Source organism: Suricata suricatta, chromosome 11, assembly GCF_006229205.1.
Source record: "Suricata suricatta isolate VVHF042 chromosome 11, meerkat_22Aug2017_6uvM2_HiC, whole genome shotgun sequence".
NCBI lineage: Eukaryota > Metazoa > Chordata > Mammalia > Carnivora > Herpestidae > Suricata > Suricata suricatta.
In genome coordinates, this window is record NC_043710.1 from 14,330,644 (window position 1) to 14,350,626 (window position 19,983).

At 37.3% G+C, this 19,983-nt stretch overlaps 3 protein-coding genes across 3 annotated transcripts in view; 2 read left to right on the plus strand and 1 right to left on the minus strand.

Moving 5' to 3' along the window:
* The window catches only part of LOC115306340 (olfactory receptor 4P4-like), a 161,688-nt gene that overhangs the window by 89,231 nt on the left and 52,474 nt on the right, over positions 1-19,983 (plus strand). The window lies entirely within an intron of this gene.
* LOC115306341 (olfactory receptor 4C46-like) lies at positions 10,262-11,204 on the plus strand. The gene has a single exon (XM_029956683.1). The coding sequence runs from the start codon at positions 10,275-10,277 to the stop codon at positions 11,202-11,204; it is 930 nt and encodes a 309-aa protein (XP_029812543.1). The 5' UTR covers positions 10,262-10,274.
* Positions 19,694-19,983, minus strand: part of LOC115306344 (olfactory receptor 4P4-like) — a 9,762-nt gene continuing 9,472 nt past the window's right edge. Inside the window, exon 3 of the mRNA XM_029956687.1 lies at positions 19,694-19,834. Within this exon, the coding sequence (XP_029812547.1) occupies positions 19,694-19,834 (141 nt within the window). The remainder of the gene's footprint in view (positions 19,835-19,983) is intronic.

Sequence of the window (19,983 nt, forward strand, 5' to 3'; positions counted from 1 at the left end):
ACCAAGACTAATTATTTATTAATATTGAAGGTAGTTGTTTTCCCCTAAAATGATTACAGTCAAACATAAATGTTATCATTCCCACAAAATTTATCCTCATTTTATCACCTTTCCTCCATCTAATTCCACCCCCCAAGTCATCCCATTACACTCCCTGTAACTCATTTTGCCAGATCATTTGATTCCCTTTTCATAATCTCAAGTTTTTTGGTTTTGTTTTGAGGGCTTTTTGCATATCCTTTAAATATTGATGTTCTTCTCCCATCTTTTCAGCAGACTCTTAACTCAATAAACATAGAGTCTGCTCTTTCTCATATGTACTTAATCGTTTAAATTTTAATGATGGCTAGTATAGTAGCAATATTTGATAACAGTCAATACAATATGCTAGTAATTGTATGAAGTGCTTAAAAGGGATTTTTACAATTTAATGCACATAATGACCCTATGAGATGATATTCTGAATATTTCCACAGAGGCACAAGAGAAAACTGACAAGACTAGGCAGCTAGTAACTTAGCATAGTAGAATCTGACCTTGGCTAAGATGTTTTAGTAACCCTACACTGACTGTGAACAGTACTATCACACTTTACACAGGATCTGGATCTTTATTAAAATAATAAAATAATGTCTTGCATATTTCAAGATTACACTTAAATTTTGAAATGTGTAGTTAAGAGTCATATTTTGTTTCCCAACTTGTACAGTCTACTTATAGTGAAACCTCAATTGCATCAACAAAATATATAAGAAAATGTTAATAGTTTTGGTCATTCGATGATGGCACAGCGACAAAATTTAAAGGATTTTTAACATTTTATTGAGCTAGACTCATAATTGTGTGTAAACAATTTAATTTTTGTGCTTGTGATAGGAATATTGAAAGGAGGTATGGTTATCTTCATGTGTGCATACATGGGTGCACATGATTGCACATGTAAATGGTAACAAGAAGATGACTGAAGGATGCACCAAGCAACAGTGTCAAAACTTAATCAGATCTTCATCTTAAGTATTTAGAAGAGACCACTTTATGTGAGATGCATTTACCAGATGTCCAGATTGATTTCATGTTTACCATTTCATACGTTGAAGTCTGATGTCTGATCTGAATCCCAGATGTGCCTTTCGCTGGCTATCATTTGGGATGAGACACTTATCTTGCTGGAATTTAGAATCTTCACATATAAGTACAATTATTTTTCATATTTAAGTAATCTTAAGTGTTAGACTTCCTGCTGTCAGCACACGGCCTACTTTAGTCCTCTGCCCCTCCTCTCTCATCTGATTCTTCCCAGCTGATTCTCTCACAGAGAAACAAGGGGAAGAGAAAGAGAGGTTGAAACCTCTCAAAACATAGTCTCTGGAGAAGAGAAAAGCGTTGTCCCAAGACAGGGAAGGATCTTATCATCCCATCAGTAACTTCAAAGTGTTCAGAAAGAGATCCTTTCTCTAGCTGGGGCACTTTCCTTGGGCTCAGCGCCCTGATCTCAGGCAGTGCCAGGAGAAACTGTTCCCCTACTCACCCTATTTAATCCTTGGCTATGAATTTGCCTGGCCTGCAGGAGTAAACTTAGGGCAGTATCATAAAAGTCCCTGGACTAAGTTCTGGAAATGAGGCGGTACTTGGAAAATACAACTCGGCCCACCTTGGCTATGCTTGCAACACAGGAAGATCAGATCCAAAAGAGTGAGTTGCAACACTTGGTTTGAGAAAGGACTGGGGCACCGCCATTTTACTCCCCACAATCACCAAGGCAGGGTCTCAGGGAGCGGCCATGAGACCAAATAGAGGTGAGACCTGCCTTCACCAAATGATGCCCATCAGTACAGGAGAGCTGCCTTTCGGTTTTTTTTTTTTTTCATTCCAGAGCACAGGGCAAGACCCACATTGATGGACTGCCTTGATTAACTCTAGATCAATTCTTGCTATTCAGATATATCCTCCATTATCTCATTTTTATCATTCCCCTCCGCTGTACTGGGCACTCTGGTCATCGTTTGGTTAAACAGTCACATTCAATCCATTCTCTTTTTGCATATTTTACACCTCCATCACAACCTTCCTATCTCTCTCTCTCTGGAATAATCAGACTATACAGTTTCATTGGGTAATATTATCTATTTTTTTCTCCTCACCTCGTACCATATTCTCCTCTTTCTGTCTCTGAATTAAGCCTTTTAGTCTCTCTGACTGGTCAATGTTCAATTTCACTTCTTCTCCACCCCTGTCAATTCTCTTTTTGTATATGCTCTTTCATCGGCACTACCTCCACCCTGGTCTTTATTTATAGCTGTTATTTCTGGCTTTATGCTTTTAGACCATTCTTTGTCTTGTCTTATTTTTGTTCTCATTTTTCCCATTGTTGGTTTGCTTGTTTGTTTGATTTGTCTGTGCATTTGCATACTTTTGATTCCTGTGTGCTTGTCTGTCTGTTTTACTTTTCAGGGCTACCTCAAGAAACAAGCCAAAGTACACATGGTGGAGAGTCCCAAATATCACTATGAGTAGCAAAATAAAATAACCAAAGACACAACAAGAGAGACCAAACACCACCATTAAAAGAACAGCTCCTGAACAGACAACGCCAGGACAGTCAATGAGCCTCTTTAATATAGCAGAACTCACAGGTGCAGAGCACATAACAAGCTTTTAAAACTCACCAGAGAAAGAAAGCTACCAAAATGACAAAAAGGAAGAACTCTCCTCTAAAGAAATGCCAGGAAGATGTCACAGCTACAGAATTGCTCAAAACAGATATAAGCAACATAACTGAGCAATAATTTAGAACAATTGGCATAAAACTAATCACTGGGTTTGAAAAAGGCATGGAATACATGAGAGAAACTATTGCTACAAAGACAATAGACCTTAAATATAGTTGTGACCATTTAAAAACTGCTATAAATGTGATGCATAATAAAATGGAGGCAGCCATTGCATGGATTGAAAAGGTAGAAAGGAGAATAGGTGAACTAGAAGACACATTTATAGAAAGAGAGGGAGCTGAGAAAAGAGAGATAAATTAATCTGGGATCCTGAAAAGAGAATTTGAGAACTGAGTGATACAATCAAATGGAACAATATCCGTATCATAGGAATTCTTGAAGAAGAAAAGGAAGAGAAAGTTGTTAATGGGGTACTTGAACAAATTATAGCCAAGAACTTCCCAAATCTGGGGAAAGAAACAGACATTGAAATCCAAGAGGCACAGAAAACTCCCCTCAGACATAACTTGAATTGATCTTCTGCATGATATGTTATAGTGAAACTGGCAAAATATAAGATTGAAGAGAGAATTCTCAAAGGAGCTAGGGATAAAGGGGCCTTAACATACAAAGGAAAACCTATTAGGTTAGTTACAGACCTATCTAACTACGGGAACTTGGCAGGCCAGAAAGGATTGGCAGAGATCTTCAAAGTGATGAACAGAAAAAATATGCAGTCAAGAATCCTTTATCCAGCAAGCCTGCCATTTAGAATAGAAGGAGAGATAAAGGTTTTTCCAAATAATGTGAAAGAATTCACCACTACTTAACCAGACCTACAAGAAATCCTAAAAGAAACCCTTGAGAGAAATATTAAAAGGAACACAAGGTACCAGAGACACCACTACAAGCATGAACCATACAGAGAACACAATGACTCTAAATCTATAATTTTCAATAAGAATACTGAATTTAAATGGACTAATTGCCCCAATCAAAAGACATAGAGTAGCAGAATGGATAAAAAACCAAATCTATTTGCTCTCTGCAAGAGATTCATTTTAAACCTGAAGATACCTTCAGATTTAAAGTGAAGGGATGGAGAAATATCTATCATGCAACTGGAAGTCAAAAGAAAGTCAAAGTAGCCATACTTATATCAGACAAACTGGACGTTAAATTAAAGACAGTAACAAGAGATGAAAAAGGGGATTATAAACTAAAGTTGGGAGCACTCAAATACATAAAACAGTTATCACAAACAGAAACAATCTGAATGATAAGAATGTGCTAATTGCAGAAGATTTTAATACTCCTTTTACAGCAAAGGATTGATCGACTTGACAGAAAATCACTAAGGAAAAAATGGACCTGAACAACATATTGGAACAGATAGATTTGACAGATATATCTAGAACTCTACTTCCTGAGGCTATGGAATTCACTTTCTTCTGGAGTCCACATGGTGCATTCTCCAAGGTAGACAAATACTAGGTCATAAAGCAGCCTCAATAAATATAAAAGAATTGAGATCATATCATGCACACTTTCAGATCACAATGCTATTAAACTTGAAATCAGTCACAGGAAAAAGTCTGGAAAACCTCTAAAAACATGGAGGTTAAAGATCCCCCCCCTACTAAAGAATGATTGAGCCAATCAAGCAATTAGACAGGATACTAAAAACTATATGAAAACAAATGAAAATGAAACCACAACAATCCAAACTCTTTTGGGTTCAGCAAAGGGACTCCTAAGAGGAAAGTATATTGCAATCTAGGCCTATATCAAGAATCTAGAAAAAGCACAACACAAAATCTACAGTGAACCTAAAGGATCAGAAGGAGAACAGCAAGAGCACCCCAAACCCAGCAGAAGCCGAGAAATAATAAATATCAAGGCATAAATAAACAATATAGAATCCAAAAAAAGTTGAACAGATCAATAAAACCAAGAGTTGGTTTTTGAAAAAAATAAAAGAAATTGATAAACGTTTAGCCAGGCTTCTCAATAAGAAAAGATAGGGGGAGGAGCCAAGATGGCGGAGAGGAAGGGAGCTCTGTAAACTTCGTCTGCCCCATCTATCGAACTGAGAAGGACATTGTTCTCATCTGCAAGAGTGGAAGGAGAAAATACGGACTCCAGAAAGAAGACAACCTCAAAGATACCTGAGTGAGTGAGTGCGAACTGGGGAGATTTAAAAACGAGCCAGCTCAAGACAGGCAGAGGAGGTGGGAGCCCCAGCTTAAAACGGGGCAATCGCATGGAGCTTGACAGACAAAGGGAAGAGACAGAGAGACTGAACATGCTCATAGTACTGTCTCTGGGGAAGAGGTAAAGAATGCTTAACCACGCTTGGAGAGAGAAACTCGCTCTATAGATAACTGCTGGGTAGTCCGAATCCCGAACCCAGATTGAGCAAGGGAAAGAACAGCTCCAGCCCTGCGCCTTCTGGGCAGGGAGTCAGCAGCCGTAGCATGGCTGCGCCAGGGGTGCTCACTTTGACCTCGGTTGTGGGAGTGGGAGCACGCACCTCATTTCCACGGTGCATGTCGCCCCTAGCATTGACCTCACGAATCCCGAATCCCAGGTGCCAACAGGGAAAAAATAACCCCCACAACTACGCAACCCCAGCAGGGAGTTGGCACTCTTGGAGGCCTGGGCCCACGCTCAGGCTACAGGAGCTTCCAGCTCATTTCCGCCAGCACAGGGCACCTGGGGAACAGCTTCACAAAGCCTAGAGAAACTCATTTATCCCCCAACGTGATCTCAATCCTAGCTGGGGTTTGGGAATAGCATATGTGTCTGTGATAGCACACACTTCACCTCCTGCTGTGCATCTCGCCTCAGGCTGTACACCTCGCCTCAGGCAGGGGCAGCCAAAATCCCTGCCTGAGCCCAGACAAACGGATTCCTCCCGCTAAGAAGCCAGCCACCAAAGTAAATACATCTCATCTGTGGCAGCATAAAAGTGCATGGACTGGACCTTTGAACCAAGGCAGGCCTGGAAAATACAACTCAGCTCAACTGCGACACAAGGAGATCAGACTCATTAGAGTGTCTTACAGTGCCTAGTTCCAGCGGAGCTTGGCGTGCCACCTATCTAATCTCTTCAGACACCAAAGTAGAGCCTCTGAGAGCAGCCTCCTAGACCTACCACACCAAACCACGCCTATCCACAAAGGGGAGCTGCTGCTTTTTTAAAAAAATTTTTTTCTTTTTCTTTTTTCTTCATTTTGTTCTTCTTTTCTTCTTTTTTTGTGCTAATTTTTTATTATTACCTTTTTCTTTTTACTTAAATTAAAAAAAATTTTTTTTACTCCTTATTTTCCTTTCTCCTTTCTCCCTTTTTTTACTTTCTTGCAATCCAGATATATTCTCCTGTATTTCATCCTTACCCCTCCCCTCAACTGGTCATACACTTTTAGACTGTCCACTGTTCTTTGTCCTCTCTGACACCCTTTATTTTTTTTCTTTTTTTTTCTTCTTCTCTTTTTTTTTTGACCTTAAGGGTACATCAATATTTATTAAATATAAAACAATAATTACTAATCATAAAAAATAATACTTAGTATTTGTCAAAGTTTTAAAACTTCAGGTATTCAAGTAATACAATGTGTTTATAAAATGAACACTAGGGGTTCCTGGGTGGCTCAGTGGGTTAAGCATCCAACCTCAGCTCAGGTCATGATCTCACGGTTTGTGGCTTCGAGCCCCATGTCAGGCACTGTGCTGATGGCTAACTCAGAGCCTGGAGCCTGTCTTCAGATTCTGCACCTCCTTCTCTTTCTGACCCTCCCCTGCTCACACGCTCTCTCTCTCTCTAAAAAATAAATAAAAACATTAAAAAGTTTTTTAAAATAATAAAAATTGAAATGAACACTCAATCCATGGACTAGGGGAACATTTTGTATGTACACGTAACATATTTATGACAAAGACCTGTACTTTATATAAAGCACAACTATAACTAGTGGTAAGGAAACGAGAATGCTTATTTTTAAATTATGCAAAGGACTGGAACAAAACTACACAAGAGAAGGTTTACAGATGGCCAATAATATGAAAAAATCTCTTTATTAGCCATCAGGGAAAGAAATTAAAACCACAGCAATATATCACACATCTCCTAGAATGATTTGAAGGAAAAACGAACAGTATCAAGTGACAAAGATGTGAAACAACTAGGACTCTCCCCTTGTATTCTGGTATCTCTCACAATTTCAATGTTGCCTAGTATTCCATACTGACCAGACCATAAGGCCCAAAGATGACTCATTGATGAACACTAGGGGTGCCTGGGTGGCTCAGTGGGTTAAACATCCAACCTCGGCTCAGGTCATGATCTCACGGTTCGTGGCTTCAAGCCCCATGTCAGGCAGTGTGCTGATGGCTAGCTCAGAGCCTGGAGCCTGTCTTCAGATTCTGCGCCTCCTTCTCTTTCTGACCCTCCCCTGCTCAAATTGGCTTAAATGAGTTTTTATTCACCTCCTACCTTCCTGATGAATGTGACAAACACCTTTTGAAGTCAAGATCTTTAAAACGGCTGTCATGATCTTACGTCCTCATGGATTTAACTCTCAAGCAATCCTTAGCAGGTTCCAAGAAAGTTTTACTATTGCTAAGGAGACAGAAGTTCTCTCTGTGACATGAGTCAGCATTGATGACATCACAGGTAACTGCACGTATTCAAGTAACACAATGTTTATAAAATGAACACTAGAGAATTATGGTAATTTTCCATTCACAGGACATGCAGGTTTCTTAGAAACCAAATTTTATGCAGAGAAAGGAAATTCTCTCATGTTAGGTTCAGAGTACAGGGAATGTAATGCCCTATTAAAAATTGGAGTAGGTCAAACATGTCTCTTTAGCATGGCTTTAACACAAAGCCTTTCCATCGGAGGAGATAATTAATTCCTGGGAGAGAAAGAGGCAGCTACAAGACAAGGTCCTTGAGCCTTTATGGAAACCTCTTTAAATATCCATGCAGTGCAAGTTGGAAATTATTTCTGTTGATCACATTTCCTGGAGCAAGAATCATTATGGTTTGAATGACCCAGTTGAATGTGTTTACTCCATACTTCTTGCTTCTGGTCTATGGAACCAATGGTATCTGTAGCTCTTTTCTCCATAGTGCTACAAAAGAATCCATTCTAGATTCAAATTCCAGGTGTTCTGTAAAAACTTTTTGAGGCTTTAGGCTAAAGGGGAAGCTTTTGACTTAAAAAACACTTTATTAAAAACTGATAATTTGAGAATTACTTAAGGAGTCTCTTTCTAAGTGTGTCATATCTTTCATATTGAAAGTTATTTGTCCAGAGAGGGTTAATTTGAGGATGGTATTATTTCCAAAATCCTCCAAACATCATGAAAATCTTCTATATCTGTAAGGTAAGTTTATAATATTGCTGATGCATCTTAAAGATTTTTACTTCCCATATGTATTAAACTTCCCATATGTATTTACTTCCCATATGTATTTAGTCCCTTCAAACATAGCAATAGAGTATTTCATCCTCACCTCGTTTCTTCAAAAGATATTTGGTAAATATTAACCTAAGTTGACAGATGAAAACTTTGAACTTCATAGAATTTAAGCCAATTAGAGGACCCAGCTCTCTGTCGACAGGCCACATACTTTTGCAATAAGGTGTCTAGCTTAATAGTCTAGATTTGCCATGAGAGGAAAAACAAAATATAAATACACTTCTCACATAGAAAAGACCTAAGTATGAATATAAAAGACATATATCATCAGCAATTTAGTCCAAGCATGCGGGGAAAATCCTTTCTGGTAACAAAGGCTATGGATAATTGAGTCTGTATGCCTCCTTTAAAAGTAAAATTAGAGTTGATTTTTCCTGAACTGCTTGCATAATTAAATATTTGCATAATTATCACTCAAAATGTCAATCATTGTTATATCCTAGATGCATAAACAGCTTAAAAATAGATGAACGTTCTCTGTGTGCACAACCTTGTGGTGATATGTTCAAATATGTGTCCTCAATCAATTCTCATAAAAAGCTGTGAGATGGATGTTATTAATCTTGCCTTAAAGGTGAGGAAACTAGGATGTTATGTGCTAAAAATATACTCCAGATTAAAGAATATGTAAGGAGAAGAATGAGGATTCTAATCTGGTCTTTTTGGTTTTCAAATCACAACACTCAACAACAATGGAAATCCTTTTCAATGTTTTGCAGATGTTTTGTTTGCAAGTGAATTATAATAGGGAGAACTAGATCTGAGGGAGAAATCAAGATAAAAAGATTATGTAATGCCACATTTTATTTGACATTTGGGAGTTCAGTCATGTCAGTGTGTGTGTGTGTGTGTGTGTGTGTGTTTGCTAATGAAATCATTTTATATATGCTTGCCTCCAAAGTAGTAATAAAGGAATTATAATTATGATAGTCATATAAAGAAGACACTACTAGTTCAGTGTTGTTAGTTATGAGACTAGAGAGCATGGGTAAGAATTTTAAGAAAAAATTAACAAGTATGCCGCTACTAAACTTGGTTCTGTTCTTAATCAGCATCTTGATATTGGCAGGATCTTTAACTTGTCATGTTTCTATTAAATAATTTATAAAATAAGTATTAAAAAATAGCAGTAATTATCTTACAGGTTTCTAGTGGAGATTAAATCAGGAAATGTCTCCAAAAACTTAGAGCCACTAATTATTTAATTTTAGCTAATATTACTGTTATTTTTACCATCAACATAAGTCTCTGATATTGTTTCCTTATCCCAAAAATGGGTGTGATAATACCAACCACAAAGGATGTTATCAACATTAAGTAGGATCATATATGGACAGAATACTTATTACTATGGCATAAATATAGAAATCAGTTATTAACATACATACAAACTATTAGCAAATATACTGTTATTGTATTTAGACAATAAGCACTATGAATTATATTTTATAGTAGCTTTGATATACTTTCTTCACATACCAACCCCCCATGCCCTGTTACTCCTATGTCAACTATCATAAATAATCTCCTAACTGGGCTTTCTATCTCTGGTTTCCATCTCCTTACTAAAACTCACCCAACTTCATCTAAGACACAGTATGATCTTTACTAAAATTATATCCCTTATTACCCCCTTTCTCAAATTCATCTTCATTTTTCCACTTGTATTTTCAATTGGATTCTCAAAGAATAAAGGGGAAATTCCTTAATTTTGCACTCAGAGACTTTACATCAAGTTCCACCTCCCTTTTCTTATTCAGCTACCACTACGTTTATGATGCAATGCTTCCTGTTATGCTTCGCCATCTCAGGTGATGCACAAATACGGTCTTCTAATTGTTTATAAGAGTTTCTCATGTCTATTTGCAACAGAACATTCATCCAGGAGATAATTTAAGTAATATCCAGGAACTCAGGACTTATTTTCTATCTGAACAAACATCATGAGAATATGAGATAGTAGAGTCTAGGAATTTATTATTTACTACATTAAGAAGCTTAATAAGGTCAAGGCTGTATTTAATCACAAAAAAAACCTTTTTCAGGTAATGTAATGAACCATGATATGAAAAAATGGAGAATAGGAACAACGTGACAGAGTTTGTTCTACTGGGACTCACAGAGAATCCAAAGATGCAGAAAGTCATATTTGTTGTGTTTTTGGTCGTCTACATCATCTCTGTGGTAGGAAATGTTCTAACTCTGGTCACTATCATTTCCAGCTCATTATTGGAGACCCCCATGTACTTTTTCTTGGCCTACCTCTCCTTCATTGATGCCTGCTATTCTTCTGTCAATAACCCTAAATTGATCGCAGATTCACTCCGTGAAAAGAAGACCACCCTATTCAATGAATGCATGACCCAAGTCTTTGGGGAACATTTCTTTGGAGGTGCTGATGTCATCCTGCTTACTGTGATGGCCTATGACCGCTATGTGGCCATCTGCAAGCCCCTGCACTACACGACCATCATGAGTCGGCGGGTGTGTGGCCTGCTAATGGGAGTGGTGTGGGTGGGAGGCTTTCTCCATGCAACCATACAGATCCTCTTCATCATCCCATTACCCTTCTGTGGCCCTAACGTCATAGACCACTTTATGTGTGATCTGAACCCTTTGCTCAATCTGGCCTGCACTGATACCCACACTCTAGGGCTCTTTGTGGCTGCCAACAGTGGATTCATCTGTGTCTTAAACTTTCTTCTCTTGATGGTGTCCTATGTGGTCATTCTGCGCTCCCTAAGGAACCACAGCTTGGAGGCAAGGCGCAAAGCCCTCTCCACCTGTGTCTCCCACATCACGGTGGTTGTCTTATTCTTTGTGCCCTGCATATTTGAGTACATGAGACCCGCAGCTACTTTACCTACTGATAAAGCAGTGGCAGTCTTCTACACTATGATAACACCTATGTTAAATCCCTTAATCTATACCTTGAGAAACGACCAGATGAAAAATGCCATTAGGAAATTGTTTAGTAGGAAAGATATTTCAGGGGATAATTAATATTCCTGGAGCACAACATTGATTCAACTGAAGCAAGGATCAAAAGGACATTTTGGATCATCTCAGCAAGGAATACATACCAAATTAAAAAAAAACTGCTATGAATTATACATTCTACATTGAGGGGAGCAGAAACGTGGGCAAGAGAAAGAAGCCATAAACATTGACTATATATGTATATATATTATCTGTAAATTCCTGCATATTCTTATTTATACTTCTCTCATTTTTATACATCAGGGCTGACAGTATATGGTGTCCCTAAATTTAAGTCAAAAATTTTTCTTCCTTAGGGTTTTAAAAGCAAAGGGCCCCCATCAGATAGCTGTGAAATTAGGTGATTAACTAGTTGTTACATAACCTCTAATTTCTGTATAGTCTAATTACATGAAATAGAAGTTGGGGTTTTGATTTTTTACTTTTCTTTTCTGTTTGGAGTGTAATTGTAACCACTGTAGTGTAAATGATGGAAAATAATTCCATATGTTAAAAAAATAAAAATAAATATGTGGCTCCATTTATCCACAAAACAACTTCAGGATAAATATATTCCATTCAATCCTTCCATCCCTCACTCATTAGTCAACAAATTTCTTGAGCCTAAGGGTACATCAAACACATTGATCATTGCTCTGGATTCAGTGGTGAATAGAGAAGGACCCAGACTTTGCCTTCACAGAGCTTAGGATCCACTGACAGACACTGATAGGGAGCAGAAAATGACAACACCATGTTATAAATGGTAAGATAGTGGCAGCACAGATGTTATGCAATCATGTTTGGGGGACACAGACAAAGACTTGGGGGTTCAGGAAGACTTCCTAGATGAAAACACATCTAAAATGGACACAAAGCATGAAGGAGAATCATCAGTGTGAAGAGGCACCTGTTGGGGTGAAAGTATTCTAGGAAAGAATCCAGAACAAAGGCTATCAGGTGAAAAAGAATAGGCAGAAAGCCTTATTATTTCTATATGGTTGTGGGTATTGATTCATCTATTTATTCAATAATTAATTATTGAGCCCCTTCTGTGTGTCAGGTTATAAGCTGGACACTGAGCTTGTAAATGTCTAATTAGTAAGATATGAAACTGGCAAGTTAGTGGCAGAGAAGATCAAGAGGAATCTTGTGTGTTAAAGTTGAGTGCTTGTACCATGGGGAAGACAGTGAGAGGTGCTTTCACATATTTCATGGCCTGATAACTCATGTCTTTTGTGCTGAATAATACTCCACTGTCTGATGTCACACAGCTTATCTCTCCTAACCTACTGAAGGACATCTTGGCTGCTTTCAATCATTTTGACAGTCATGAATAAAGCTTTATTAATAAATATCTGTGTGTGGGGTTTTTATGTGCATGTAAGTTTTCAACTCCTGTGGGTAAATATCAAGGAATGAGGTCCCTGGATTGTACAGTACGAATATGACAGTTTGGTAAGAAACTGATAAACTGTCTTCCCAACTGGCTGCACCATTTTGCTTTCCCACCCAGCAAAGAATGAGAGTTCCCATTGCTCCAGATCCTCACCAGCTTCCCATATTTTAGCCAATCTAATAGATTTATTCTGGTAAAACATTCTTTGTCCCATATTTTAGCCAATCTAATAGATTTATTGTGGTAAAACATTCTTTGAGTCATCCACTTATCCAGAATGTACAGATGAATTAATAAAAGAAGACTCAGGAAGTTGAAGCAAATTGCTCAAAACCTCACAATTCAAATATGGCAGGGTCAGAATCTATGCCATGTTTGACCTGGCATAAACCGCAGCCTCGTCTGTCATTGTAAATCCTGAGATCAAAATAGTTGTTCTACAGACAACACTACTCTTATGTAAAGTTACATTTTATTCCAAGGACAATGGGATATTACCCACAGTTTCTGAGGGAGCAGTGGGATCATAGTTGTCTGTTAGAATGCTGGCACCTTCATTCTTCAAGTCTGCAGACTCATATTTAACAGGCAGACCCTTTATAGATCAGATTCAAATATGAATGTCAGATTTCTGGATGGGATAGAGTGACTGACAGCAGACACGCATTCCTACATGAAAAGGTGGAAAAGATGAAAAACAGAGAATCATCTCTGAAGAGACTGGAGAGCTACTAAGGGGAGAAGGACTAGAAGGAAAGGGATTAAAATGAGGGGTAAAAACAGGGCTGAGGTGAAGGGCAGCCACCACCTTTACCCTGAGAATTGTCATTTCTGGGCACCAGATGGAACTGAGTATCCAAGTTGTTTTTTAATTTATTTTTGAGAGAAAGAGAGAGAGAACTAACAGTGGAGGGACAGAGAGAAAGTAGGCAGTGAGTCCCAACCAGAATCCTTGCTGACAGCACAGAGCCCAATCTGGGGCTCCAACTCACCTATGGCAAGATCATAACCTGAGCTGAAGTCGAGTCAGACACTTTACTGACTGAACCACCCAGATGCCCCAAGGCTCTAAGTTTTATACACATTTACAGCTACCACTGGGACATATAGGAATCAGCAGAGCTTTGGTCAGAGATCTAGAGAACCTCAAAGATACATCAGTTTTTCCCTTGATTCATTTGTGAAATATTGAAAACACACAACTGGGTGTAATTTTATTACCTTCCTCATTTACCATAATATTTTAGAGGTTTATCATGTATTGTGGGTAGTTCCTCTTCATTACTTAATATTCACTGTATGGCTCTACCATATTTTGTATACTTATTCACCTGTTGATGGACTTCTGAAATACGTACAGTTAATGGCCATAATAAATGACGCTTCTGTGAACATTCATGTATAAGTCTAGTGTGGAGATATATTATCCCTTTCTTTTGGATTGATACTAATGAGTTAAATTGCTGGATTATATGTTAAAATGTTAGCATTTTAAACGTGGTGGTGCCGTGTTACATTTTCATGAGCAACGTATGTGAGTTCCCAATTTCTCCACAACCTTACCAAAACTTGGCATTGTCCGTCTTTTTAAATTCAGCATAGAATTGTTCAAAATATTCTCTTACATCTTGTAATTTGTGTAAGGTCTACAGAAAGAGTATCCCATTCATTTTTTTAAATATAGCTTATTGTCAAGTTGGTTTCCATATAACCCCCAGTTATATGGGTGTTCCTTTTCCCCCACCCACTTCAGCCCTCAGTTTGTTTTCAGTATTCAAGAGTCTCTCATGATTTGCCTCCCTTCCTCTCCCTAACTCTTTTTCTCCCTTCTGCTCCCCATGGTTTTCTTTTAGTTTTCTCCTGTTAATCTTATAAGTGAAAACATATGGTATCTGTCCTTCTCTGCCTGACTTATTTCGCTTAGCCTGACACCCTCCAGGTCCATCCACTTTGCTACCTTTGGCCAGACTTCATTCTTTCTCATTGCCATGTATAGATAAACCCCATCTTCTTGATCCATTCATCATTTTTGACACAATTTTTATTATTTCCTTTTCTGTTTGTTTGTTTGTTTGTTTGACTTATTGATTGGCTAGCATCCTTAGTATAATATTGAATAATGTTAATTTAAATTGGTGATACTAAGGGGTGCCTGAGTGGCTCAGTAGGTTAAGTGTCCAGCTTCAGCTCAGGTCCTGATCTCATAGTTTGTGAGTCTGGGCCCCACATTGGGCTTCACACTGATGGTGCAGAGCCTGCTTGGGATTTTCTTTCTTTCTCAACCCCTCCTCCACTCTCTCTCTCAAGATATGTAAACTAGTTTAAACTAGTGATACTAAGTGTCACTTCTTGATTTCAAAAGGAATAACTTTCAGTATTTCACAGTTCAATATGTTGTTTGTTCTAAAATATTTATATGTGGGGCCACTTGGTGGCTCAGCTGGTTAAGCATCTGACTTTGGCTCAGATCATGATCTCATGGTTTGTGAGTACAAATTCTGCACAGATCTCTGAGCGGACAGTGCAGAGCCTGCTTTGGATCCTGTCTCCCTCTCTCCACTGTTCTCCAGATTGGTTCTCTCTCTCTCTCTCTCTCTCTCTCTCTCTCTCTCTCTCTCTCGATAAGTAAACATTAAAATTTTAAGGTAATTATTTAAAATATTTATAGAAGATACTTTGGGAATTACGATACAGTTAGGTTTATTTCAAGTTTTTATTTAAATTCCAGTTAACATGCAGTGTAGTATTCATTGCAGGTGTAGAGTTTAGTGATCCAACACTTACATACAACACCCAGCACTTTGGCTAAGATCATGTATATTTACAGTTAGGAGTTAACAAATCATCTATGCATGCCATAATGTAGTTTTTGTTTTAACATAAGCTAGAGGGGTGCCTGGGTGGCTCAGTCAGTTAAGCATCTAACTTCACCTCAGGTCATGATCTCACAGTTCTGAGTTAGAGCCCTGCGTCAGGCTCTGTGCTGACAGCTAGCTCAGAGCCTGGAGCCAGCTCCAGATTCTGTGTCTTCCTCATTCTCTGACCCTCCCCTGCTCGCTCTGCCTCTCAAAAATAAATAAAAAACAAAGAATTTTTTTAATATAAGCTAGAAATTTACCTCTAAGCATTGGTATACTTTTTTTGATAAATACTATCCTTATAGTTTTATTTTTATTTATTCTCTTATTTCTATTATGATTTTCACTAATTTAAAAAAGTGCTTATATTACCATATATTTGAGACTTAAATTTGCATTTATTTTTTTATTCCTAATTTAACTGAATTATCATCAGATAAGTTGAGCTGAATGTTGGAGATAATTTGACCCTTGTTGAGAATAAATTTGTAGCATCAAATAAGATGGGTTCTTTTAAATAACTTCTATTCACTCACAAGCTGATGAGTGTAGCACTTTTTATATATCCATAGTTTGCTGCTTATTATTTTGGAATAAATCCTGTATAACTTTCTATATGAATACACATTCAAATTTGTAACTGTTAAATTGTTGAAAATCATATCAATTTTTAATAATTTTAAGAATTGAGTTTGGCTTTTGTCTTAAAGTCTATTTTGTTTTATATATACATATATATACTTAAATAACACAATATATATCATATACATAATTTCTTCAAATACCACTGCATTTTGACTGTTCTAACATTTTCATACCTTTATTTTTAATCTTTACAAGGCCTAGTGGTTAGGTGCATCTTTAGTAAAAAGCACATATCTGGGACACCTGGGTGGCTCAGTCGGTTAAGTCCCAACTTCGGCTCAGGTCATGATCTCATAGTTTATGAATTTGAGTCCCACATCAGGCTCTGTGCTGAAAGCTCATAGCCTGAAGCCTGCTTGAGCTTCTTTGTTTTCCCCTCTCTCTACCCCTGCCCTGCTTGCACTGCCTCTTCTCTTTCTCACAAATAAACACACATTAAAATTTATTATTTAAAAAAGCATGTATCAGTGGATGATATATACTTGCCAAAACACATGTTTCAAAATGTTCCAAGCAGCTCAACTCAAAATATCCTTAAATGGGAAATGGCCTAAACGTCTAGCAACAAAAGAATAGATCAGCCATCACATATCCAAGTAGAGAGATACTATACATGAATGAAAGTGATCGCAATACAGATAAAACATGAAGACTGAATCTCTCAAACTTGCTAATGAGAAAATAGAAACTTAAGAGCACAATCTGCACTGCTATTTCTCTACAAAATCAAAAAACAAGGTAATTTTAATCAACTTTATAGTTGAGGATAGTGATTACTTTCAGAAGGTGATGATTTTAAAGAAGTACAAAGAGGACCTGTGGTATGGTATGCTGGTAATGTGTGACTTAATCTGATTGCCAATTGCATGAGACTGCTCATTCTAACGACCTACCCACTCTACACATGAAATTATTTCTCTTCTTGTAATAAAATTGGTCTTTTTTTTAGTTTTTAGTTTTTGGGGTTTTGAGTTTTTATTTTATTTTGTTTTGTCTTGTTTCATCTTGTTTTTGTAGAAAGACAGGGAGAGAGAGATAATCTGAAGCAGTCTCCACACCCAGCACAGAGCCCAACATGGGGCCCAATCTCAGGATCATGAAATCATGACTGAGCTCATGGCCTGAGTCCAAATCACGATTCTGATGCTGAACTGACCTAGCCATCCAGGTGCCTCTGAGATTGGTCATTTTAGGTACATACCCTTTCAATCTTTCGACTGACAAATCTTTTGTGATGTTTTTTCAAAAATAATATCAAATCTTGCAATATTTCATTCCTTCATTAGTAGCTGCTGTCATAGTAATTCGTCCATTTTCTCTCTGATATAAAAACTCTACTTAATTTTGTCTCTTTAATCACTTTTTTCTGCTCTTTATGCTTCTTAGAGCAATTCTCCCGAAATGATTATACCTCCTGCATCACACTTGCCAAATCTAAAACTTTCAGAATTGTAACTATCTTGCTTTTCAGAAAATTCCACTGTCCAGTTCTTTCTCTGTTATAATTGCAGTGTTTCTTAAGTGATCTTAATTTTTTAAACTATTAAGCCTGAGCAAAAGACTTTACACTAAAGTTGAAAGACTTTATCTGGTTCTAGTAGAAAATCTTTTTCAGAAGGCTCTTCTTCATTGAGTTATAAGATGACTTCATTTAGGTATTGGACTACAAGGTACTTTTTAATTAGTAAACTTTCTTTTTTAGAGCAACTTTACTTCCACCACAAAATAGAGTGGAAACGACAGAAGTCCCATATACCTTCCACCTCTTACTGGGAAAATCTCTCCCTCTGGAGTGCTATATTTGTTATAAATAAATGAACCTGCATTGACACATCATTATTCTCCCCAAATTTAGATTACATCAGAGTTTATCCTTTGTGTTTTACTATCTGTGGATTTTGACATGTATAATGACAATATCCAAATGTAGTAACATACAGAACAGTTTTACTACCCTAAAAATCCTTTGTTTCCCACCTATGTATCCCTCTGCCTTCCCTAATCCTTGGTGTCCACTGACTGATATTTTTGTTGTTTCCATAGTTTTCCCTTTTCCAGAATGTCATGTATAGGTGGTCCCCAACTTACAATGGTTTGACTTATCCTTTTCTAACTTTACAGTTGCTCAAAACTGATACACATGCAGTAGAAACTGTACTTTGAACTTTGAATTTGAATCTTTCCCTGGGCTTGTGATATGAATTGTGATACTCTCTCATGATGCTGGGCAGAGGCAGCGACTTGCATCTCCCAGTCAGCCAATCAATTGCGATGGTCAACAATCAACACATTCTGTGCCTGTACAGTCATTCTGGTTTTCACTTTTGGTACAGTATTCAATTAGTTACATAAGATATTAAATACTTTATTATAGTTAAGCCTTGTATTTGACGATTCTGCCCCCCCTGTAGGCTAATGTAAGTGTTTTGACCACAGTCAATGTAGGCTAGGCTGAGCTATGAAGTTTGGTAGGTTGGGTGTATTATATGCATTTTTGACTTAAGATTTTTTCAACAAAACATGAGTTTATTGGGACCACCCCATTGTAAGTCAAGGAAGACCTGTAGTTGAAATCATTAAAAGATAGCTACTTTACATTGAATTCTATTATTTTTAAATATGCATTTAAGTTTCCTGCGTATATTTTCTGAACTTAATAGCTCAGTTTTTAGTGCTCAATCATATTTCATTCTCCACATGTACAATAGTTTTTTTATTCACCTACTGAACATCTTGGATGCTTCCAAGATCTGGAGATTATGAATAAAAACTGCGATGAATATCTGTAGGCACCCAAAATGCTTTTTGGTTTTTTCTTCATTTATTTTGTCGTTAGATCACATCTTGTTTATCTTTTGCTAGCTTTCTCTCTGTCATTGCAGTAGGAAAAGTCTTAACCTGTGGATCCAAAGACGAATGATTTACTTACCAAGTTTAGGCAAGTAGCAGGGAGTCAACTCTTACATTTTAATATATAGAGTGTCTTACATTACTGAGTAATGTTGTTAAATTCTGCCTAATAGATGGAATACTATTAAGTGTGTTTCAGCATTCTGAAATCTAGACTTTCATTCTGTCTTCACTACTTATTATTATTGATTTCAGTGGGATATCAGGAGAGCTGAACCTCAGGAACCAATTAAAAGTAGATTCTATCTCTGTATGAACTAGAAGTTGTACATACAAATGTTGTATATGAAATTTAAATTCATTTAATTTTGGATTATAACTTTCGTTTTTGGATTTCAACCTCTAAACTACCCAAGAATGTCTGTCATTGTGTGGCCTGGCCTCTAAGGCCAAAGGTTTAATTATATTATCATTAAAATGCACTAATCAATATAGTATTTTTTATTTGTTTTAGCCCAATGTCTTTTTCATGTGGTTTCCCTAGATATACCCCACAAAACTGACTTAGTTGACAATTAATTTTGGCATACAAGAATTAACATTTGCTTAGTGATTACTTTAAACTTGTACTCCTATTGTTTGCATTCATTCAATTAATAAGAGTGATAGTTTACAAATTCTATGAGATCTTCCCCACTTTTTTCATTCACACCTCCCCCCTTTTGTTTCTGAAAGTTGCTTAGCCAATAAACTTCTTCAAATTAATTGTGTGTTTCCCTTGACAATAATGTTTGACACCAAACTTTCCTCATGGTGTTTTTCATCTCTGAGTTTCTCAGAGTGTAGATTAAGGGATTGAACATAGGAGCAATGATGGTGTAAAATAGAGCAAATATTTTGTCCTCGGGGAAAGTAGTAGGTGGTCTAAGGTAGATAAAGATTGCTGGTGCAAAAAATAAGATGACCACAGTGATGTGAGACCAACAGGTAGAGAGGGCTTTGCGTCTTCCCTCAGCTGAGAGATTTCTTAAAGTGAATAATATAATACCAT

Coding starts and splice junctions, on each gene's coding strand:
- LOC115306341 (XM_029956683.1), top strand. CDS start 10,275: ATGGAGAATAGGAACAACGTGACAGAGTTTGTTCTACTGGGACTCACA.